This window comes from Thalassophryne amazonica, chromosome 3 (assembly GCF_902500255.1).
Source record: "Thalassophryne amazonica chromosome 3, fThaAma1.1, whole genome shotgun sequence".
Classification (NCBI taxonomy): Eukaryota; Metazoa; Chordata; class Actinopteri; order Batrachoidiformes; family Batrachoididae; genus Thalassophryne; species Thalassophryne amazonica.
In genome coordinates this window covers 77,381,120-77,405,450 of record NC_047105.1, presented here as the reverse complement: position 1 = coordinate 77,405,450, position 24,331 = coordinate 77,381,120, and the positions used below count along the sequence as shown (strand labels likewise).

General features: G+C 47.1%; 1 protein-coding gene across 1 annotated transcript in view; it reads left to right on the top strand.

Annotated features, from left to right (window-relative positions):
- The window catches only part of LOC117507113 (peroxisomal succinyl-coenzyme A thioesterase-like), an 82,902-nt gene that overhangs the window by 43,078 nt on the left and 15,493 nt on the right, over nucleotides 1-24,331 (top strand). Inside the window, exons 6-8 of the mRNA XM_034166884.1 lie at nucleotides 3,099-3,215; nucleotides 3,294-3,379; nucleotides 17,615-17,708. Coding sequence (XP_034022775.1) covers nucleotides 3,099-3,215; nucleotides 3,294-3,379; nucleotides 17,615-17,708 — 297 coding nt within the window. The remainder of the gene's footprint in view (nucleotides 1-3,098; nucleotides 3,216-3,293; nucleotides 3,380-17,614; nucleotides 17,709-24,331) is intronic.

The window sequence follows — 24,331 nt, the reverse complement described above, 5'->3', positions numbered from 1 at the left end:
ATCATGTGCAGTGGATGTGAACAGTGTGTAGTCAAACCAAAAGCACCCTGTGCTACTGCAGGTCAGTGCGTCGCATAGCGCACGCCGCCGCATATCTGAACAGGCTGTTATATCCATAATAGATTTTACAGTACAGATATATTTCCAGTCCTTCCCATGGGAGACATAAATAATGTGAAATATTGTGCCCATCATATCTGTGATACCATGGGCAGGTGCGCCTCTTTGTGGTTTCATGCGCATTAATGCGTCATTGCACGCATCAGAGGCTCTGAGCTGAACAGATCTCCCAGCTGTAATATACGAGGTCTGTTAGAAAAGTATCCGACCTTTTTATTTTTTTCAAAAACCATACGGATTTGAATCACGTGTGATTGCATCAGCCAAGCTTGAACCTTCGTGCGCATGCATGAGTTTTCTCACGCCTGTCAGTTGCGTCATTCGCCTGTGAGCAGGCTTTGTGTGAGCAGTGGTCCACCACTCTCATCTGATTTTTATTGTGAATAAAATGTCTGAACGATTTGGAGCTTTGCTGCATCAAATTTTTCCAGAAACTGTGAGAGACCTCCAGGTGGACACCATTCGGAAAATTCAGATGGCTTTCAGGGACGATTTTATGGGGATTACACAGATTAAGGAGTGCTCCAGCCAGTTTAAAGACTGCCCACAGCATCTGAGAGCACGGCGCACTCTGAGCGCCGATCGACAGGCTGAAACAACCAGATCATTTCCAACATGAAGGCTTTGTTGATCCTGGACGTCATCTGACTTACACAACAGTGGCAGAAGACGTGGACATCAGTACTTTTTCGGCACATTCCACTGTTACAGGAGTTTTTTTCATGGAATGAGGAGCGGAGGGATGCACCACCGTGCCGCTCATGGCACGGCACAAAACCACCTCCGTGTTGGTCTCAGTGGAATGTGCCGTTCATTTCCAAACTGGACGCTCTGTTGATCCGGGACATCGTCTGACTAGCACAGGAATTGCGGAAGACGTGGACATCAGCACTTTTTCGGCACATTGAGACAGACGTGCGGAGGAATTCCGTGCGTCGCGGTGGAGCCGCATGGCGCAAAGCAACGCCGTGATGAAGCCTCACAGGACATGTTGGGGCATGTCCAGCTCATGCACAATTTCTCGGATAGTCACACGACTGAAAAGCCGTCTGAAAGCCGTCCTGTGAGACCAACACGGAGGTGGTTTTGTGCCGCGCCATGAGCGGCACAGTGGCGCATCCCTCCGCTCCTCTTTCCATGAAAAAGACTCCAGTAACAGTGGAATGTGCCAAAAAAGTACTGATGTCCACGTCTTCTGCCATTGTTTTGTAAGTCAGACGACGTCCCGGATCAACAAAGCCTTCACGTTGGAAATGATCTGGTTGTTTCAGCCTGTCGATCGGCGCTCGGAGTGCGCCATGCTCTCAGACGCTGTGGGCGGTCTTTAAACCGGCTGGAGCACTCCTTAATCTGTGTAAACCCCATAAAATCGTCCCTGAAAGCCATCTGAATTTTCCGAATGGTGTCCACCTGGAGGTCTCTCACAGTTTCTGGAAAAATTTGATGCAGCAAAGCTCCAAATCGTTCAGACATTTTATTCGCAATAAAAATCCGACAAGAGGGGTGGACCACTGCTCACACAAAGCCTGCTCACAGGCGAATGACGCAACCGACAGGCATGAAAAAACTCACGCATGCGCATGAAGGTTCAAGCTTGGCTGATGCAATCGCACGTGATTCAAATCCATTTGGTTTTTGAAAAAAATAAAAAGGTCGGATACTTTTCTAACAGACCTCGTATATATTATTACTTTCTCACCATCTAAACTCTGTAGGAGGTCTGACATGGAACTGTATTGCCAGCACATGACAACATTATTAAACATGAATCTCACCTCCGGCATGGAACCAGGAGTGTTCCACTGTGCAGGGCGGACAGGAGCCAGGACCACAGCCTGTGGTGAAAAAAAAAACCCTCATCCGGCTGCTGTGTGCTGTAAATAACCATGCCATAAATAAATCCCATGTGATAATTCAACCGATCATCACCGCGTACAGAGTTGCATTGTGCTGAAGTCAGCAAAAAAGAAAAAAGAAATTAAAGTTCCCTGGAAAGGCTGCGTCTGACGAATGGTGGGAAAGCTTGGCCCGCTGCCAGCAAACTTTCAGCAAATACGTCCAGTGAACATTCGCATATGCGCCCAGTGCATGCAGCAAAGTTTAGCAGCAAACATTGCCCAGTGGCTAACAGCGGCATGCCGCACACGAGTAGTGACTCATTCAGTCGTTATGAACACACACAGCTGAGTGATTCGACATTTCAACACTTGTTCTACACATGCACACGCACGTGAGGTCAGTGAGCGCTGGGAAGGGGAGGATGAGTGTACATGTGATTGCATGAGTGAGTGAGTGACCAGACTGATGCCATCTTGGACACATATTGCATGAGTCAGATCCATACTTTGGTTGTACTCCGATGTCCAGTACCAGCAGGTTCTGTGCAAAGGGAGAACAGAGCACTCCCTCCCACTCCGGTCCCGGGTTTGCCATCCAGATGTTTGGACATCGGGCAGTCTTCAGCGCCTTTTCTGGCTGGCTGACATCAGTCTGTCATCTAGCTGTTGTCTAAATACGCTTTTGATGCGATTATGCAGGTTTAGACGTAGTAGTCTGGACGGGTTCTGCCCACAGTCTACACGCCTCTTTCCCTCCCGACTGCGCCTGGATTATGGCCATTTATGCCGTGTTGGCCTGGTTGCTGCAAATTCTTGCTATGTGTGATAGGGGCTTTAAGGATAGGGATTTTTCCAATTTTTCATGATTTTTCCTAGCTTTGACCTTTGACCTGTGACCTTGAAAATTGAATCAGTTCTTGCCTACTCGAATATGAATCTTCAGTAAAAAAAAAAAAAAATTCATAATGATACATGAAAAATTGGGGACTCCAGGCTGTTCACAAATAAACAGACAAACAAACAGGAGCGAAAACAACCACATTGGTGGAGGTAACAAGAAACTGGCCAAGCCTCTCCTGTACTTCCACAGAGGACTGTGTTTCATTCTTTCAAACCGTCACATTTATTGTTTTTGAACAGTCAGCTTTCCAGCTGCTTCAAAATCATCAGCAGGTCTGTCCTGAGCGAGTTGGGATCATCGGTCTCTCCTTTGGAGTCTACCTCACTCTGCGGCTTGCCATTAAATCTGGTCTCAAAGTATGTTGAACTCCTTGTACCCTGTGGAACACTGTATTAGCATGGAGTTGGAGTCACAGTTTAAACTCTCCATTCCAGCCATCCTGTTTAATTTGTGTCAATGGAGGAGTGGGAAGTAATGTCAGGCTCAGAGATGCAGACGGCAGGACCGATAGCTTTGAAAGGTACTCATATCCACAACACTAGAACACTAATACACACATACGAGCTCACCAGCATACAAAGGTAATTCTCCATAAGCAATTTAAGTGGGATAAGGAGTTGGACTACCAATATGTAGACCTGGGTTCAATTTGGCTAATTGGCTCCCATCGAGAGGTAGACATACTCTCTCATCCACTTCACGCTATAGAATCTGTAGCTAAACACAGGTGTCTCAGGGCCAATAGGCCACACTTCTATCTCATTTTGATACATCCTCTTGTCCCTCTCATCTGTCCAGTTCTCTTTTCTGGTTTCAAGCTCTTTGCCACCATCCAGAAATTCATCCTCACTCAGTGTCTTGCATATTACTTGTGATGGGCTAGTGGTTAAGGTGATGGAGGTGATGGTCTGGTGCAGGGGTGCCCAAGTTTGGTCCTCGAGATCTACCTTCCTGACACTCTAAGTTGTCTCAATTTCAGTGTTTTTAAAGGACATTTCTACATGATCATGATTGAGACTGCGAAGCCACTCCTGCTTCTGTCCGCCTATGCCTCAGCAGCCGCCTCCCTCCCTACCAAATACCAGAACGACACCTGAAGCGGGTGCACACCTTCAGCTTCCAGGAGGGCAGAACTGCCGGTGCTGATGGAGCACAGCACCAGGCCACTGCCTCCACGAACCAGGCAGACAGCGTAGCACCGCACCAGCCCATCGCCGCCACAAACCAGATGGATTGAGTGGGGAAAAACCAGCAGCAACAGCAGCCCAGGATGGATCAGCACTTGCTCATCGCAAACAGCTGAGGCCACTTCGAATATAGTGGCCACAGCAGTGCTAGGCTGCTCCACGACGCCTCTACAGGTCAGTCACGTCTTTTCGTCCTCACCGCATGGACACAACAGGCTGCTCTGTGCCGCCTCTACAAGGCAGCCACATTTCTTCTTTATCACATGGACAAGACAGTCTGCTCCACAATGTTTGCACAGGTCAGCCACAGCTCCTTGCCCCCACTGAATGGACACAGCAAGCTCAACATGGATGTCAGCGACTAGACGGACCCCTGTGATGATGGTCTGCACTCCAAAATCCACTGCTGCTCCAAATCTCCCCTGGCTCGCTTCCCTTCCCAGAGGAGAGCTTTGAACACAAACGGCCCAGCAGACTAAGCTTTATTCCACCACGATGCTCACGGAGGACCACTACAGCCTCCCTACAATGGCCCAGCAGAATGCGCTTTATTCTACCACGACACTCACAGAGGACCGCTACAGCCTCCCTATGATGGCCCAGCGGAGTATGTTTTATTCTGCCATGACGCTTGAGGAGGTCCGTTACAGCCTCTCCATGGCGACCCGTTTCGCGTATTGAAACAGAGGACAAAACTTTGTGGTTGACACAGGCTGCAAAGCTGGGCGCACTTTGAAGGACCACCTCACTCCAGCCCGACTCAATATGGGCCCCCACAGTGGACGTCTGTGTCTCCCTTTTGCCTCAGGGCCCCCCGATGCTCCAGTGCTGCCGAACGGTTGCAGTCAGATTCTTCACTCGCACCTCCATAACATTTATTCGTTTCTTTATGGTGTATTCTGGGGGGACCTCTGCAGCGATCATTCGTCACGTTTTAGACAATATTCACCAAGTGATCCCCTCTCTGTTCTCTGATCTGTTAACATGTGTGGAATGCAGACAGTGTCCCATGTCCCGCATGTGTTAACACACCGAGGCATGCAATGTCTATTCTACCGAGACAAAGGTCTTTGTTTCCAGCTATACAAATAAAGCCTCTCAGCCTCTTTTAATGTTGTTCCTGTCTTTGCTCCCTGCCTTACATGTGCGAAGAAGCTGAGCCTCGCATAATGATGACTTACCATCAGTGCCCATGCAGGATGTGCAAATCGATGTCTGGCAACAGGACCCATGCGAGGGGGCCGAGCGATCGTCTGCTCTCTTTTCTGCACACATGAAGCTGTTTCCTGTAATTGCCAACATGTGCTCTATCCATATGACATGCTGTCTTGCATGCTGATGTTTCCTGTCTGCTTTGTGTGTCCCTGCTGTACATATGACAGAGCTGTATGTAAGGTCTGTGAATTCTGTGAAATAAAGCATCTACGGTGATGATACTGAACGATGAACACGTAGAATTAATGAGTGAAATAAATGGCACCCACCTGCGTTGCCAAAATTAGGAAATTTTGTTTCCTTCATCCAACACAAATTCAACACTGGTGATCCTGACATGATCAGAACTTCCACAAACACAACACTTTTGTGTTTGCTCCCATTTTTCATGAGCTGAACTCAAAGATCTAAAACATTTTCTGTATACACAAAAGACCTATTTCTCTCAAATATTGTTCACAAATCTGTGTAAATCTGTTAGTGAGCACTTCTCCTTTACCGAGATAATCCATCCAACCTCACAGGTGCGGCATATCAAGATGCTGAGTAGACAGTATGAATATTGCACAAGTGTGCCTTAGGCTGGCCACAATAAAAGGCCACTCTGAAATGTGCAGTTTTGCTGTGTTGGGAGGAGGGCAGTTTGGGGGTGGGGGGTCAGAAAACCAGTCGGTGTCTGGTGTGACCAACATTTGCCTCACACAGTTCAGCACATCACCTTCACATAGAGTTGGTCAGGTTGTTGATTGTGGCCCGGGGAATGTTGGTCTCCTCCTCTTCAATGGCTGTGCAAAGTTGCTGGATATCAGCAGGAACCGGAACACACTGTTGTATATGCCAATCAAGTGCATCCCAAACATGCTCAGTGGGTGACATGTCTGGTAAGTATGTAGGCTATGCAACAACTGGGATGTTTTCAGCTTTCAGGAATTGTATACAGATCCTTGCAACATGGGACCATGCATTATCATGCTGCAACATGAGGCGATGGTCATGGATGAATGGTGCAACAGTGGGCCTCAAGATCTTGTTGCGGTATCTCTAGTAAGTCCCTTCGGCTGCTCCCTTGTTTGCACTCGGGGTCGCCACAGCAAATCCAAGATGGAGCTGCACATTGAATTGGCACGTTTTATGTTGCGGTATCTCTGTGCATTCAAAATGCTATCAATAAAATGCACCTGTGTTTGTTGTTCATAACATATGCCTGCCCATACCATAACCTCACTGCCATCATGAGCCACTCGATCCACAACGTTGATGTCAGCAAACTGCTCACACATGCTGTTTTGCCATCTGTCCTGAACAGTGAAAACCAAGATTCATCCATGAAAAGAACACCTCTCCGACATTCCAGATGCCACTGAATGTGAACATTTGCCCACTCAAGTTGATTACGACAACGAACTGCATTCAGGTCGAGACTCTAATGAGGATGACGAGCATGCAGATGAGCTTCCCTGAGATGGTTTCTGACAGTTTGTGCAGAAATACTTTGGTTCTACAAACCAATTATTGCAGCAGCTGTCCAGGTGGGTGGATGTGGAGGTCCTGGGCTGGTGTGGTTACCCATGGCCTGAGGTTGTGAGACCAGTTGGATGCACTGCCAAATTCTCTGAAACGCCTTTGGAGATGGCCTATGGTAGAGAAATGAACATTCAATTTACAGGATATTGGACATTCCTGCCAATATACAGCAACTTTGCACAGCCATTGAAGACGAGTGGATGAACATTCCACAGGCCACAATCAACAACCTGATCAACTCTACGAGAAGGAGATATGTTGCACTGCCTGACACAAATGGCGCAATTTTGTAGACAGCAATGCTTTAGTTTCATTGATAACTGGGCTTCGCTTTGGGGACGCCATGGCTTGCTGATGCTGGGTGGCCTTCACCCTACCATTGAAGGTGCTGCCATCTTGTCTGTGAACATAGATAGAGCTCTAGAGGGAGGGTAACATTAGGACTTTACAGCAGGCGATGGAGCAGGTGATTAGAGACCCTGCAAATAGTAAATAAATGGACTGCATTTATAGAGTGCTTTTCCATCTGCATCAGATGCTCAAAGCGCTTTTCCAATTAATGCCTCACATTCACCCCGATGTCAGGGTGCTGCCATACAAGGCGCTCACTACACACCAGGAGCAATAGGGGATGAACAACCTTGCCCAAGGGCCCCCAGTGATTTTCCAGTCAGGCTGGGATCTAAACCGAGGATCTTCTGGTCTCAAGCCCAATGCCTTAACCACTAGACCATCACCTCCCCCTATGCTTTGCAAACTTAATACCCATTACTGCATTGGATGACGTTAAAATTGAGGGTGGCCTGCTGGCTGCTCCTGCAATATCAAATATTTTGTGTCTGCTACCTACAGTCCATGAGGAATTTCTTAAACCTAAACCTACTTCTAGGCATCTTATATATGCTATTCTGGAACCAACCCCAAATCTCAACAGCCCAGTTGTCAACCCCACCGAGGTTCTTAGTCTGGGCCGCAATAATGTAACGTCACTGTCCTCAAAATCATTGTTGATTAACCACTTAGATCACCACTTAGATATGATTGGTGTATGTGAAACCTGGCTTAAACCTACTACCGTCCTCCCCTTAAATGAGGACTGCCCACGAGTGTACACATTTAGTCATGTCCGGCGTGATATGAAGCAAGGTGGGGGCGTTGCTCTAATTTATAAATCTGGTACAAGCTGTTGGGGGCCAAAATTACAATTTGTTTGATTGTCTGAGTCTCCCCTCTGCCCATAACACTACATATAGCCAAGATCACAAGAATAATAATCAACTGTGCTACTATACGGTTTGATGGACAGAAACATCTGGACACCGCTGCAGGATTCAACACAGTAGCTCTGGTTAGACAAAACATTTACTGAAGGATTCAGTGGGATCCGGTACACAGCAAGGCAGTCAAAGATGAGCAAACAGATCCAAAACATCAGGCATAAGGTGTGGTCGGTACAAACAGGCAGGTGGCTGAAACACAGCGTGGTAGCAGACTTGGAAACATAGAACACAGAGCTGGAAGCAAAGGCACAAGGTGCATCAATCTGGCGGGGAACTAGAGCAACCACTGGAGCTTAACACTGGGAGGTCCAAGCTTTTCTCTTCTACCTGTAAAGCCCACAGAGAGTCAAATGACCCCAAGATCCCCCGTGGAGAGCTATTTCTGTTACGTACTGTTCTGTACTTCTGTTATGTAAACAAGGAAATCTCAGAACACCTCACTCAGACGCCCAGACTTGGCTAGCCACATTCTTGTGTTTGCATATTTGCTGTCTGTGTGCCTGCTTAGCTGAAAGAGCTGCTGATTTGTGCTTAGGTGGATAAATAACTTTACCCTGGGGGAGAGATGAAATTTTGTTTTCTGAATTGTATTGAAATGCGACAGATATACTTGTGGCAAATGCACAGAAAACCTTCCATGGCAGTGTGGGGACTGTTAGTCATTGTGAGTGACTGTAACCTGTACCTATTGTATATATTTTGGTTTTCTGGTGTGTTTTTTGGTACATTTTGGTACATTTCAATAAAATCCAGAAAACAAAGTTTTCTTTTGGTGTGTTTTTTGGTACATTTCAGCAGCCCTTTCAGCTAAGCAGGCACACAGACAGCAAATATGCAAACACAAGAATGTGGCTAGCCAAGTCAGCCCCTCCCCTGAGGTGTTCTGAGACTTCCTTGTTTACATAACAGAAGTAGCTCTCCACAGGGGATCTTGGGGTGATTTGACTCTCCTGTGGGCCTTAGAGGTAGATTGGTCATTTGACCAGTCCTTGGCCTTGTGTGTGTTAAATACACCCAGGTGATGAGCTACAGATTAGAAGCAGGTGTGTGGAAAGATCCAGACCAGGGTGTGGCCCAAACAGAATGTGACGCCCACCACCAAGCACCAAGAGAGTTGGACAAGAGAGATAGGGACAAACAAAGCAAGCAGGAAAAACCCAGCAAGAGAACTCACACACTGAAACAACAAGCAAAACTAAACAGACAAACAGCGGGGAACGTCTGGAGGGCACAAAGAACTAGTGTGGGCAGGCTTCACATGGCTGATGTGGAAAGTGAGGTGAATTCTCATTGACCTGGGCAAGCGTAGATGGACAGAAACAGGATTAATTACTTTGGACATGGGGAATGGACCAGCGAAACTGGGAGTAAGCTTTCTGGGCAGTCCTTGGATGGGCAGGTGACACATGGGGAGCTAGACTGTCTGACCAGGGGTGTAAGCAGGTGCTGGAGACCTCTTCTTATCGGCTGCAACTTTATAGGCGGATGAAGCACACTGCCGGGTCCGCCGGGCCCACTGCAGGTTCGTCAGCAGCGAAGGATGAGGGACAAGGCAGAGGGCACACAAGAGTTCAAGTCTGTGGAGGGAAACAAAGATGGTTGAAATCCATGCAACACATGAAACGGGGAGTAACCTGTGGATGCAGACGGCAAGCAGTTATGTGCAAGTTCAATCCATAATAACTGAGAGGCCCAGGTGGCCGGGTGCTGAGATGCGTGGATTTGAAGGCCCTTTTCCTTTTCTCCTGGTTAACTCTTTCTGTTTGTCCATTTGCTTGTGGGTAATATCCCGAGGTAATCCTGGAGGAGACCCCCAGCAGATGACAGAACACCTAAAACTGAGATATAAACTGACAGAACTCCTAAAACTGAATACAAACTTATTTCAGTATGTGCAGGATGTCATTGACCAGATTTTGAAATACTGCAGGTGTGTTAATTAAATTGAATGGCATGACAAGGTAGGTGGGGAGGTGATGGTCTAGTGGTTAAAGCATTGGGTTTGAGACCAGAGGATCCTCAGTTCAAATCCCAGTCTGGGATTTGAAGCAGCAGCCTCACATCGGGGTGAATGTGAGGCATTGATGTGTAAAGCACTTTGAGCATCTGATGCAGATGGAAAAGCGCTATATAAATGCAGTCCATTTACCATTTAAGGCACTCAGAATGGCCAGTGGGGGTGTTGAAGGCTGTTTTCCATTCATCCCCTTGATTGATTCACACTAAATGATAATGCATTACATAAATCCAGCTTCGTAAAGATTGTGGTGCCCTCTAGCATCAGCTATTCAACTGTGATTAAACTCGGAGCTAAACTGCCTGATATCTTAGCTTCACTTTTGGAAAATGACCATTCAGTTGACGCTAAGATATCAGGCAGTTTAGCTCCGAGTTCCACCCTCCCCCCAAAAAAACACAGTTGCCATGGTTCAGTGATTAATTGCGTGGCCTCAGCATAAGGCAAGAGGTCTAGAACTAAAATGGTGCGATCAGCATGTATTGTATTACTGGCTACAAAGCGGGCCTATTTCTCTGATTTGATTAACAAAAACAAGCATAATTCACAGTTCTTGTTTGACACAGTGGCAACACCTACAGTTGTGTGCAAAAGTTTGGGCACCCCTGATAATTTTCATGATTTTCCTTTATAAATCAATGGTTGTCTGGTGTTGTGTGGGCCGCTGAAGAGGAGGTACTGCTGGCCCACCACCACCAGATGGCGCCCTGCTTGGAGTGTGGGCTTCAAGCGCGAGAGGGTGCCGGAGCCACTGGGAGTGACAGCTGTCACTCATCCTCAGCACCAGCTGTCACTCATTCATCTGATCACCATCACCATAAAGGCCGGACTGCAACTCCACCTCCTCGCCGAGAAATCAGCTACCATTCAGGTAATATTCTCTGCTGTACTTAACACTGACTAATAGTCTGAACTTCTTTGCAGCCGTTTTCCTGTGGGTGTTGCCTTATCTGTGGGATTGGGGTTTGGTGTGATCAGCGATGGCTTCGCTTCACACCCCAACCAGATAAGTGGTTAGACAGGAGCTGCACGAGTGTGTGATTGGAGGTGGAGGTTTTCCCTCCTAACTGTATACAGACTGTGGGATTACTGAGTGTGCGAACTCACACTCATTAGGACTGTCTGGGTCTGACTGCTTAAGACAGCGGCCACCTGGGGCGCAGGGCTTGGCGTCAACCATCGCTTGAACAGCCAATGGAAGAGCGAAGTGCACAGGCGCCAGCAGGAGGCGTGTTGGCTGAGCTGCAGCACATCTTAACCGCCTTTACCGCTCGGTTAGACTTAGTTACCGAGCAGAGCATTGTTCTCAATCGTAGGATGGAGGCTCTCACCGCCAAGGTGGAAGCGCATGCTCAGGGCGCTGCTGCAGCACCTCCTGCTGCTGACCGTGTGCCAGAGACAGACATTCCGCTGGTTGTTCAACGAACCCCCCCACCTTCCCCTGAAGCATACATAAGCCCTCCGGAGCCGTACGGAGGCTGTGTGGAGACGTGTGCGGACTTCGTGATGCAGTGCTCGCTCGTCTTTTCACAGCGTCCCGTCATGTACGCGTCAGACGCTAGCCGGGTGGCTTACGTTATAAATTTGCTTCGAGGAGAGGCACGCGCCTGGGCTACTGCGCTCTGGGCTACTGCGCTCTGGGAGCAGAATTCACGGCTCCTAACGGTTTACACTGAGTTTGTGAGGGAGTTCCGACAGGTGTTCGACCACCCTCATAGAGGCGAGACCACTTCAAGCATGCTGCTACGATACGATACGGCAGGGGCGTCGGAGCGCAGCGAAGTATGCAGTCGACTTCTGCATCGCGGCAGCGCGAGCCGGCTGGAATGCTGTTGCGCTCCGCGCCGCCTTTGTAAATGGACTGTCTCTGGTCCTTAAGGAGCACCTGGTGACGAAGGACGAGCCGCGGGATTTAGATGGGCTTATCGACCTGGTTATACGGTTAGACAACCGATTAACAGAACACCGACGGGAGCGAGACGAAGGGCGTGGTCAGGCACAAGCCGTCCCTCTTCCTCCCGGGTCAGAAAGGGAGCCGTCTTCCCCACGCTCCACTGCCAGGGCTCTCCACGTGACAACAGCTCCCCCTGCTGATGTTGCTATGGAAACGAGCAGGGCCAAAAAGCGATCAGATCAGAGACAAAGGAGGCTGATCCGTGGAGAGTGTTTTCTCTGCAGCTCAACCGAGCACACACAGAGAGAATGCCCCAAACGGTCAAAACAGCAGCACTCGTCCTTAGAGACTGGGCTAAGGGTGGGTCACAACACCCACGCGGGGAAACCCCGAAGATCTGCATGAATCCCAGTCACGATCCTGAGCAGGTATCTAACCCTTCACGCCCCAGCACTGGTGGACACGGGGTCGGAGGGGAATCTGCTGGATAGCAGATGGGCAAAGGAGGTTGGGCTCCCTCTAGTGGCCTTACCGTCACCATTGTCGGTGCAGGCACTAGATGGCACCCTTCTTCCACTAATCACACACCAGACACAGCCAGTGACATTGGTGGTGTCTGGGAATCACAGGAAGGAGATTGTGTTTTATGTAACACCTTCTACCTCCCAAGTGATTTTGGGTTTTCCATGGGTGTTGAAACACAATCCCCGGATTGATTGGCCGTCTGGGGTTGTGGTTCAGTGGAGCAAAACCTGCCACCGGGAGTGTTTAGGATCCTCGGTTCCACCCGGTGTGACTGCTAAGGAGGAGGTTTTAGTCCCCCCCAATCTGGCGGCGGTGCCAGCCGAGTACCATGACCTTGCTGACGTCTTCAGCAAGGATCTGGCACTCACGCTGCCCCCACACCGTCCGTACGATTGTGCCATTGATTTGATCCAGGGCGCTGAGTACCCGTCCAGCAGGCTGTACAACCTCTCACGTCCGGAACGCGAATCAATACATACATCCGGGACTCGTTAGCTGCCGGGTTGATCCGGAACTCCACCTCCCCGATGGGTGCTGGTTTCTTTTTTGTGGGCAAGAAGGATGGCGGACTCCGTCCATGCATTGATTACAGAGGGCTGAATGAGATCACGGTTGGCAACCGATACCCGTTACCCCTGTTGGATTCAGTGTTCACGCCCCTGCATGGAGCCCAAATATTCACGAAATTGGATCTTAGGAATGCTTATCACCTGGTTCGGATCCGGGAGGGAGACGAGTGGAAGACGGCATTTAACACCCCGTTAGGTCACTTTGAGTACCTGGTCATGCCGTTCGGCCTCACCAATGCGCCCGCGACGTTCCAAGCGTTGGTTAATGACGTCTTGCGGGACTTCCTGCATCGGTTTGTCTTTGTATATCTAGACGATATACTCATCTTTTCTCCGGATCCTGAGATCCATGTCAAGCATGTACGTCAGGTCCTACAGCGGTTGTTGGAGAACCGGCTGTTTGTGAAGGGCGAGAAGTGTGAGTTCCACCGCACTTCTTTGTCCTTCCTGGGGTTCATAATCTCCTACAACTCCGTCGCCCCTGATCCGGCCAAGGTTGCGGTGGTGAGAGATTGGCCCCAACCAACAAACCGTAGGAAACTACAACAGTTCCTCGGTTTTGCAAATTTCTACCGGAGGTTCATCAAGGGCTACAGTCAGGTAGTTAGCCCCCTGACAGCCCTGACCTCCACAAAAGTCCCCTTCACCTGGTTGGATCGGTGCGAAGCCGCGTTTAGGGAGTTGAAACGCCGGTTCTCGACTGCACCAGTTCTGGTGCAGCCCGATCCTAATCGCCAGTTCGTAGTTGAAGTGGACGCCTCTGACTCAGGGATAGGAGCCGTGCTATCCCAGAGCGGGGAGTCCGACAAGGTTCTCCATCCATGTGCCTACTTTTCCCGCAGGTTGACCCCGGCTGAAAGGAACTATGATGTCGGCAATCGGGAACTTCTTGCAGTGAAGAAGACTCTTGAGGAGTGGAGACATCTGTTGGAGGGAGCATCGGTACCATTTACGGTTTTCACGGACCATCAGAACCTGGAGTACATTCGGACCGCCAGGCGTCTGAACCCCAGGCAAGCCCGCTGGTCGCTGTTCTTCGGGCGTTTTGACTTCCGGATCACCTACCGCCCCGGGACAAAAAAACAACGATCTGACACCCTGTCCCGGGTGCATGAAGAGGAGGTCAAGACCGAGCTGTCAGACCCCCCTGAAACCATCATCCCTGAGTCCACTGTCGTGGCCACCCTTACCTGGGACGTGGAGAAGACCATCCGGGAGGCCCTGACACGGAACCCGGACCCGGGGACAGGTCCGAAGAACAAATTGTACGTCCCACCAGAGGCCAGGGCTGCGGTCCTTGACTTCTGTCACGGTTCCAAGCTCTCCTGTCATCCAGGGGTGCGAAGGACCGTGGCAGTGGTCCGGCAGCGCTTCTGGTGGGCGTCTATGGAAGCCGACGTCCGGACGTATGTCCAGGCCTGCACCACCTGTGCCAGGGGCAAAGCCGACCACCACAAGGCCCAAGGCCTCCTCCAGCCTCTGCCCGTGCTTCATCGCTCCTGGTCTCACATCGGCCTGGACTTTGTCACGGGCCTCCCGCCGTCCCAGGGCATGACTACCATCCTCACGATAGTGGACCGGTTCTCCAAGGCGGCCCACTTCGTGGCCCTCCCGAAGCTCCCGACGGCCCAGGAGACTGCAGACATCCTGGTCCACCATGTCGTGCGTCTGCATGGGATTCCATTGGACATTGTCTCGGATCGTGGTCCTCAGTTCTCCTCCCAGGTCTGGAGGAGTTTCCGCAGGGAACTGGGGGCCACCGTCAGTCTCTCGTCTGGGTACCACCCCCAGACGAACGGGCAGGCAGAGCGGACGAACCAGGAACTGGAGCAGGCCCTCCGCTGCGTGACCTCCGCGCACACGACGGCCTGGAGTAACCATCTGGCCTGGATCAAGTACGCTCATAATAGCCAAGTTTCATCTGCCACCGGCCTCTCCCCGTTTGAGGTGTGTTTGGGGTACCAGCCCCCATTGTTTCCGCTAGTGGAGGGAGAGGTTGGGGTGCCCTCGGTCCAGGCCCATCTGAGGAAGTGCCATCGGGTGTGGCGTACCGCCCGCTCTGCCCTGCTCAGAGCCCGGACGAGGGCTAAGGCCCATGCAGACCACCGGCGTTCCCCGGCCCCTGCATACCAGCCCGGGCAGGCGGTCTGGTTATCCACAAAGGACATACCTCTACAAACGGAATCCCAGAAGCTTAAGGACAGATTTATAGGACCCTTCTCTGTCGTGAAGGTCCTCAGTCCAGCCACAGTGAAGCTGAAGCTGCCAGCTTCGCTGCGGATACATCCAGTATTCCACGTCTCCAGACTCAAACCCTGCCACACCTCTTCCCTCTGTGCCCCTGGACCGGCGCCGCCGCCTGCCTGGATCATCGACAGGGAGCCGGCTTGGACTGTGCGCCGACTCCTGGACGTTCGTCGAAAGGGCCGGGGGTTCCAGTATTTGGTGGACTGGGAAGGGTATGGACCCGAAGAACGCTCCTGGGTGAAGAGGAGCTTCATCCTGGACACAGCCCTCCTGGCCGATTTCTACGCCCGGCACCCAGACGAGCCTGGTCGGGCGCCAGGAGGCGCCCGTTGAGGGGGGGGTCCTGTTGTGTGGGCCGCTGAAGAGGAGGTACTGCTGGCCCACCACCACCAGATGGCGCCCTGCTTGGAGTGCGGGCTTCAAGCACGAGAGGGCGCCGGAGCCACTGGGAGTGACAGCTGTCACTCATCCTCAGCACCAGCTGTCACTCATTCATCTCATCACCATCACCATAAAGGCCGGACTGCAACTCCACCTCCTCGCCGAGAAATCAGCTACCATTCAGGTAATATTCTCTGCTGTACTTAACACTGACTAATAGTCTGAACTTCTTTGCAGCCGTTTTCCTGTGGGTGTTGCCTTATCTGTGGGATTGGCGTTTGGTGTGATCAGCGACGGCTTCGCTTCACACCCCAACCAGATAAGTGGTTAGACAGGAGCTGCACGAGTGTGTGATTGGAGGTGGAGGTTTTCCCTCCTAACTGTATACAGACTGTGGGATTACTGAGTGTGCGAACTCACACTCATCAGGACTGTCTCTGTTCTCTGCCAGCAGTACCGGGTCTGACTGCTGAAGACAGCGGCCACCTGGGGCGCAGGGCTTGGCGGCTCCGGTGTTCTTCAGCTCCGTTGGTGGTGGAAGCTGTGTGGGATCTGGCTCTTCTCTCGCCAGGCGTCTTCTATCGTCGAGCCTGCCCACACGTCACTTTGTGTATAATTGACAGTCCACCATATTGTTATTGTCTGTACGTCGTTGTGCGATTCACAACATTAAATTGTTACTTTTGGCTTATCCATTGTCCGTTCATTAACGCCCCCTGTTGTGGGTCCGTGTCACGACACTTTCACAACAGTCTGGATCAGAAATTTTAGTTAAATATATCATATAGCAGACAAACACACTGATATTTGAGAAGTGAAATGAAGTTTCTAGTATTTACAAAAAGTGTGCAATAATTATTTAAGCAAAATTGGGGAGGTACATCAATTTGGGCACCCCTGTCATTTTAATGATTTGAATACATCCCCAGTTCCACTGAAGTTGGGACATTGTATGCAATGTAAATAAAAACAGAATACAATGATTTGCAAATCCTCTTCAACCTATATTCAATTGAATACACCACAAAGACAAGATATTTAATGTTCAAACGTGATAGGACTTTTTTGTTTTTGTGCATATATTTGCTCATTTTGAAATGGATGCCTGCAACACATTTCAAAAAAGCTGGGACACATAAAAAAGCACACATAAGTGCGCTATAATTAAAATCACAACCTGTTCACTGGAGCCCTTATTCTCACAGTTCACGTGATACTCAGGTCAGGTAGCAAGCATCACACTGTACTTACAACGTAGTAGCGGCTGGATACAGTGCACTTTATTTATAATCCAAACAGGCCACTGTGCACCGCGTGCGAGTTAAAGCACATTTTTCCAATTAAAATGTACGTGCTGTCTTCGGCTTGAGTCTTATGAATGTCACAAATTGCTTTATGAAAATTAATGATGCCAACATACACACAGTGCAATGCAACTTACTATACCTTAACCCAAGTGACATGAAATATACAATGACATGGCTAAAATTCTTCTCTATTACCCATGCGTGGAATGGATAATTCAGCTAGTTTAAAATAACTTTGCAAAAAATTCTAAAACATTTTTTCCATATTGTCATTGGGGTGTTGTGAGTATAATTTTGAGGGGAAAAATGAATTTGCTCCATTTTGAAATAAGGCTGTAACATAACAAATATGGAAAAATTCTGCTTTCAATACTTTCCATATGCACTCTGTATGTGTGTGTGTGTGTGTGTATATATATATATATATATATATATATATATATATATGAGCTGTGAGAATAAGGGTAGCTGTCAGACCTCATTAATTTATTTGAGCTTAACTGTTCCGCTGAATTTTCAGCATCAGACATAAATCAACAGTTTTACCAAAATATTGTTATGGCAAATTTAAAAAGATGGTAATATTTATGTTCCTCATTGCTTTTTTAGTGACCAAAGATTTTGGAAATTCGACAATCAGGGCTATGTTATTTTGAAAGATACCTCTTTGCCTGTTAATTTCCCCCCGGAGCACACATTAAAGGTAACAACAACAAAGCACACACCTCAAGAATTTTCAAGAACCATCTGGGCCTCATGTACAAAGACTTGCATTGACTTTCTACTAAAAGTTGGCGTATGCCAAAACCCTAAATCAGGTATAAGCATAAATATATTCAGATGTATCAAACACTTTCGGTTTGTACATCCCTCTGAACGTGGAATTTAGCACACTTGCACACACACCAATCTCCTCCCTGGCCACCCACTCCTCTGTCTGAATATGCAAATGGATTCAAATAGTTTGGTTGTGTTGTGCTGACGGCATGGAGTGTTGTGTGTTTGATGATGCCCGCCATTGTCTCTGTGTTATGTGTAAAAAATTAAGGAATTTTCAGAGACAGCATGCAAAAACAACAAAAGCTGTGGTTAGATTGCTGTTCGCTCAGCTCGCTATTATGTAAAATGGAAATTAAAGACGTACGTTTGTGTGTGTAAATGCTGAACTGAGCTGCGCACACATACTGAAGTAAAAAGATATTTGGTGCATGGCGGCTGACAGTGTGTGACATTAACATTACACACGCTTTTATTGACAAATACTGAACACAGTCGGGGGCTTGTTAAGAGGCTCATCTCTCGTTCCACTATCAGGGAAAACATATTAATCCTAATAATTATAAAAAAAAACATTTGAATGCGCACCTACCCAAATGTGTCCGTGCTGGTTTTCATTGGGAACAATTACACAGATAAATTATTTAATGGCCAAGCTTTTCTGCACCGCGGCTTTACTTTGAACCTTGAACCAACCGAAGCAGGGGTTCACAGATCGAAGCAGTACTTCAATCTGCGAATCGTTGATTCATTGTTTTATTTTGCTTTATCTTAATTTTTCCCCGCTAAAACCCCAAAGAAAATATGTCTGTGAGTAATATTTACCTTTTTTTATGTTAAGCTGACCTGTTATGGTCTTCTGAAACAGTTGATAGATGTATTTTATAACTTAAAAACGGGATAGATGCTAACGCGTTAGCATGTCTATGGCGTTTTCAATGTTAAAGTTAGCATTAAGCTGTTCGTGTCTCAGTCAGCACATATGTGTGCATTTCTTTTCTGTATAATAATTATACAGAATAATAATCATTCTCAACGTTCGTTGTCGTAAAGGAGTCAAATGATTTTTTTTTATTTTATTTTATTAATATAATAATAGCAACAACAATAACAGTAATAATAACTCATAATGACTAATAATGCTACAGTACAATTTTAGAGAAAGACACAAAGAACCCGTTGAGTTTATTGTCTGGAATAGTCCCAGATTGCATTTCAGAGCTTCTAGAATTCAAACATTTTCATGCGGGTGGTGTTGGGGAGTAATTTTGGGTTTCAGCTTTTTTTTGTTTTTCACCACTTTCATCCCTGAATATGTCAATCGTGAGTCACTTTTGTGAGGATTAACGTCACTAACTGGGACTCCTGTCTTGTTGCAAGAAAGAAAAGAGAATCGTCCTCCGTTCTGTTCGCACAGCTCCAAACGCTGCGCGGCTCTCTGCCGAGTCAAGTTCGAATGATAGAGTCCAGTCGGAATGAATAAATTCAAAGCGAAACACCGTTTAAATCAAATGACACCTCTTTCCAAACATTGTAATACAAACAAACTGCAATCAATCAAAATGTTTTTTTCCTCCCAAAACAAGACATCCTGTGCTGATGTGCAGCAGCCGGCTGACCTCAGCTCAGCGGTACGGAAAGACATTCATGCCAAAATGTCTGAAAGGAAATGCTTTTGACAAAAACTACAGATTTTATTTATTTACAGCAGTGTTCAGATTAATAGTAGTGCTATGTGACTAAAAAGATTAATCCAAGTTTTGAGTGTAGATTCTCACAAATCCAACAAGACCAAGCATTCATGATATGCACACTCTTAAGGCTATGAAATTGGGCTATTAGTAAATAAAAGTAGAAAGGGGGGTGTTCACAATAATAGTAGTGTGGCATTCAGTCAGTGAGTTCGTCGGTTTTGTGGAACAAACAGGTGTGAATCAGGTGTCCCCTATTTACGGATGAAACCATCACCTGTTGAACATGCTTTTCTCTTTGAAAGCCTGAGGAAAATGGGACGTTCAAGACATTGTTCAGAAGAACAGCGTAGTTTGATTAAAAAGTTGATTGGAGAGGGGAAAACTTATATGCAGGTGCAAAAAATTATAGGCTGTTCATCTACAATGTGTTGTGTGGGCCGCTGAAGAGGAGGTACTGCTGGCCCACCACCACAAGATGGCGCCCTGCTTGAAGTGCGGGCTTCAAGCACGAGAGGGCATCGGAGCGACCAGGAGTGACAGCTGTCACTCATCATCCGTACCAGCTGTGACTCATCCACTACTCATCATCACCACCATAAAGGCCGGACTGCAACTCCACCTCCCCGCCGAGAAATCAGCTACCATTCAGGTACTTTCTCTGCTGACTCAAAACGTTGAGTAATAATCTGAACTTCTTTTGCAGCCGTTATCCTGTGGTGTCTGCCTTATCTGTGGGATTGGCGTTTGGTGTGATCAGCGACGGCTTCGCTTCACACTCCAATCAGATAAGTGGTTAGACAGGAGCTGCACGAGTGTGTGATTGGAGGTGGAGGTTCTCCCTCCTTTACTGAACCCTGACTGTGGGATTACTGAGTGCGAACTCACACTCATCAGGACTGTCTCTGTTTTCTGCCAGCAGTACCGGGTCTGACTGCTGAAGACAGCGGCCACCTGGGGCACAGGGCTTGGCGGCTCCGGTGTTCTTCAGCTCCGTTGGTGGTGGAAGCTGTGTGGGGATCCAGCTCTTCTCTCGCCAGGCGTCTTCTATCGTCGAGCCTGCCCACACGTCACCTGATGTATGATTGACAGTCCACCATATTGTTATTGTCTGTACGTCGTTGTGCGATTCACAACATTAAATTGTTACTTTTGGCTTATCCATTGTCCGTTCATTACCACCCCCTGTTGTGGGTCCGTGTCACGTCACTTTCACAACACAATGATCTCCAATGCTTTAAAATGGACAAAAACCAGAGATGCGTGGAAGAAAACGGAAAACAACCATCAAAATGGATAGAAGAATAACCAGAATGGCAAAGGCTCACCCATTGACAGTCTGGAGTTACCTGTAAGTGCTGTGACAGTTAGAAGACGCCTGTGTGAAGCTAATTTATTTGCAAGAATCCCCTGCAAAGTCCCTCTGTTAAATAAAAGACGTGCAGAAGAGGTTACAATTTGCCAAAGAACACATCAACTGGCCTAAAGAGAAATGGAAGAATATTTTGTGGACTGATGAGAGTAAAATTGTTCTTTTTGGGTCCAAGGGCCGCAGACAGTTTGTGAGACGACCCCCGAACTCTGAATTCAAGCTACAGTTCACAGTGATGACAGTGAAGCATGGTGGTGCAAGCATCATGATATGGGCATGTTTCTCCTACTATGGTGTTGGGCCTATATATCGCATACCAGGTATGATGGATCAGTTTGAATATGTCAAAATACTTGAAGAGGTCATGTTGCCTTATGCTGAAGAGGACATGCCCTTGAAATGGGTATTTCAACAAGTCAATGACCCCAAGCACACTAGTAAACAGGCAAAATCTTGGTTCCAAACCAACAAAATTAATGCCTCGCAGATGTGAAGACATCGTGATAAACTGTGGTTATATAACTATATATGGGGTGTGGCCACGGTTTTTAAAGACAGCTTTAAATGACAATTTTTATCTTCTAATGTCTACTCCACTTTTGAACTTCAGTTGTTTGTGATGGAGGTTTACTGTTCTGTGCTCTATGCTGTTGTTTACCGTCCACCAAAATTTAATAAGGATTTTATTCAGGAGTTTTCTGAGTTTATGGCAGATTTTATCCCAAAATATGACAAATTTTTGGTCTGTGGTGATTTTAATATTCATATCTGTTGTCCTTATAATCAGCTGGCTGATGATTTGGTCTAACACAAGTTGTGGATGGACCAACACATAATCTTGGACACACCTTGGACCTGGTCATTTCTTGTGGGCTTTCAGTTTCACTTAAGGACATATCAGACATTGCTATTTCAGATCACTTTCCTGTTATTTTTGAATTTACTGCTCCTCCATCTGCTGGTAAGCCACTTGTTCCTGTCTCTCGCCACCGTTTGGTCACCTCCTCAACAGCGGGGGACTTTGCTGCTGCCTTCATGGACTCTCAGTTTTATGCCATGAATGGACTGGTTTCTCCATTACTCCCAGATAACATCCTCTCTTCTTTCCACTCCACATGCACAGTAATTTTGGACTCTGTTGCACCGATGCGCTGCAAATCCAGGAAATCAAAATCCGACCCCTGGTTAAATGCCACAACCCGTGCCCTCAGGCAACACTGCAGACGGGCAGAGAGAAAATGGAAAAAGGACAAACTACAGGTGTCTCTGGGTTTTCTGAGGGACAGTCTAACTGACTATCAGAAGGCTGTGAAGGAGGCAAAAGCACAATATTTGTCTCATATTATTTCGAGCAGTTGTCATCGTCCCAGTGTGTTACTTCAGACAATAAACTCAGTTGTAAATCCACGCACCTCTGTTTTGATGGACGCTACAACCACAACCTGTGAGGAGTTTCTTCAGTTTTTTATTGACAAGGTTTCATCAGTCAGACAGAACACTGATCAGAACTGTAATGTTGAGTTGTCTGCTCCTCGTGCACATTCTGCTGTGCTCGAGCAGTTTGAGCCCATTTCTTTTGCATCTCTTGCTGATGTTATAAAACATACAAAATCTACAAGTTGTCCTTCAGATGTTGTTCCAGCTAAGGTGCTGAAGGAGGTTTTTAATACAGTTGGAGCGGGTCTCCTAACTTTTATCAATGCTTGTCTTAGATCAGGGTCTGTTCCAGCTGCTTTTAAACATGCTGTGGTTCGACCTCTTCTTAAAAAACCTCACCTGGACTCGTCAGTTTTATCTAATTTCAGACCACTTCAGACCTGTGTCTCATCTGCCATTTCTGTCTAAGGTTTTAGAAAAGGTTGTCTTTTTACAGTTACAATCATTTTTAGAAGACAATCTCATCCTTGAAAAATTCCAATCTGGGTTTAGATCACGAAACAGCACTGAGTCAGCAGTTTTAAAAGTTCATAATGATATTACTCTGTCGGTGGATGCAGGGAATCCCACTGTGCTGGTTCTGTTGGACCTCACAACAGCCTTTGATACTGTGATCACACAGTACTTGTCTCCCGGTTAGAACATTTTATTGGCATTCAGGGTACTGCACTTAAGTGGTTTAGATCATATTTGGCTGAAAGGAGCTTTTCTGTCATGATTGGGGACCTTTCCTCTTCAACTGCTCCTCTGTGCTGTGGAGTGCCGCAGGGTTCTGTCCTTGGGCCGATTCTATTTTCTTTGTACATTCTGCCATTGGGGTCAGTTATAACCCAGCACAACCTGTCCTTTCATTGTTATGCAGATGATCTGCAAATCTATCTGCCTGTGATGACTAATGGGAGTGATGCTTTGTCATCATTATTTAATTGTATTCGTGATGTAAAGCAGTGGCTGTCCCAAAACTTCCTTTACCTGAATGATGGTAAAACTGAGATCATGGTGTTTGAGCGCTCTGGCATACCAAATGTGGTAACACCAAATTTTGGTGCTTTGGCTAACTATGTAAAACCAGCTGTCAAGAATTTGGGAGTGATATTTAACAGCTGTTCGAGGTTTGATCAACAGATAAACTCTGATGTCAAAGCTATTTTTTTCCAACTTCGCCTTTTGGCTAAAATAAAGCACTTTCTCAGTAGACGTGATCTTGAGACAGCCATTCATGCTTTCATCAGCTCCAGACTTTATTATTGTAATGCACTTTATTCGGGCATTAATCAGTCGTCTCTTGCACGTCTCCAGTTGGTGCAGAATGCTGCTGCTCATCTTTTAACAAACTTTTAGACTCACTCCACTGGCTTCCAGTTCCTTTTAGAATTGATTTTAAAATTTTAATGTTTGTTTTTAAAGCTATTTATGGCCTTGCACCTCCCTACTTGTCTGAAATTTTAACTTTGCGCACCTACAGTAGGACATTAAGGGCGTCTGGCCAGCTTTACTTAGATGTTCCAAGGCCAAGATATAAACGCTGGGGTGATCATGCTTTCGCGGTAGCTGGCCCCAGACTGTGGAATGAGCTACCTCTTGAGTTACGTACTATTCCTGACCTAGCCCTTTTTAAATCTAAGTTAAAGACTTATTTATTTAAACTGGCTTTTAACACTTAGTGGGGAGGTGACATGTTCTGTTATTTTTGTTCTTTTTATGTGTCGTTTTAAAATTTTATTCTATATGTTGTTATTCTATTTTTTTTTATTAATAACCCAATTTCATGGCCTTAAGAGTGTGCATATCATGAATGCTTGGTCTTGTTGGATTTGTGAGAATCTACTGAATCTACTGGTACCTTGTTTCCCATGTAACAACAAGAAATATACTCAAAACCTGAATTAATCTTTTAGTCACATAGCACTACTATTATTCTGGACACTACTGTATGTCCAGAGATCAAGGATCCAGTGTCCAATTTAAAATGTTGTTGACATAGAAAACCTGTAAAGCGTACATTTAGCAGACAGAAAATTCACAAGATGTATCAATAAGGGAATCGAT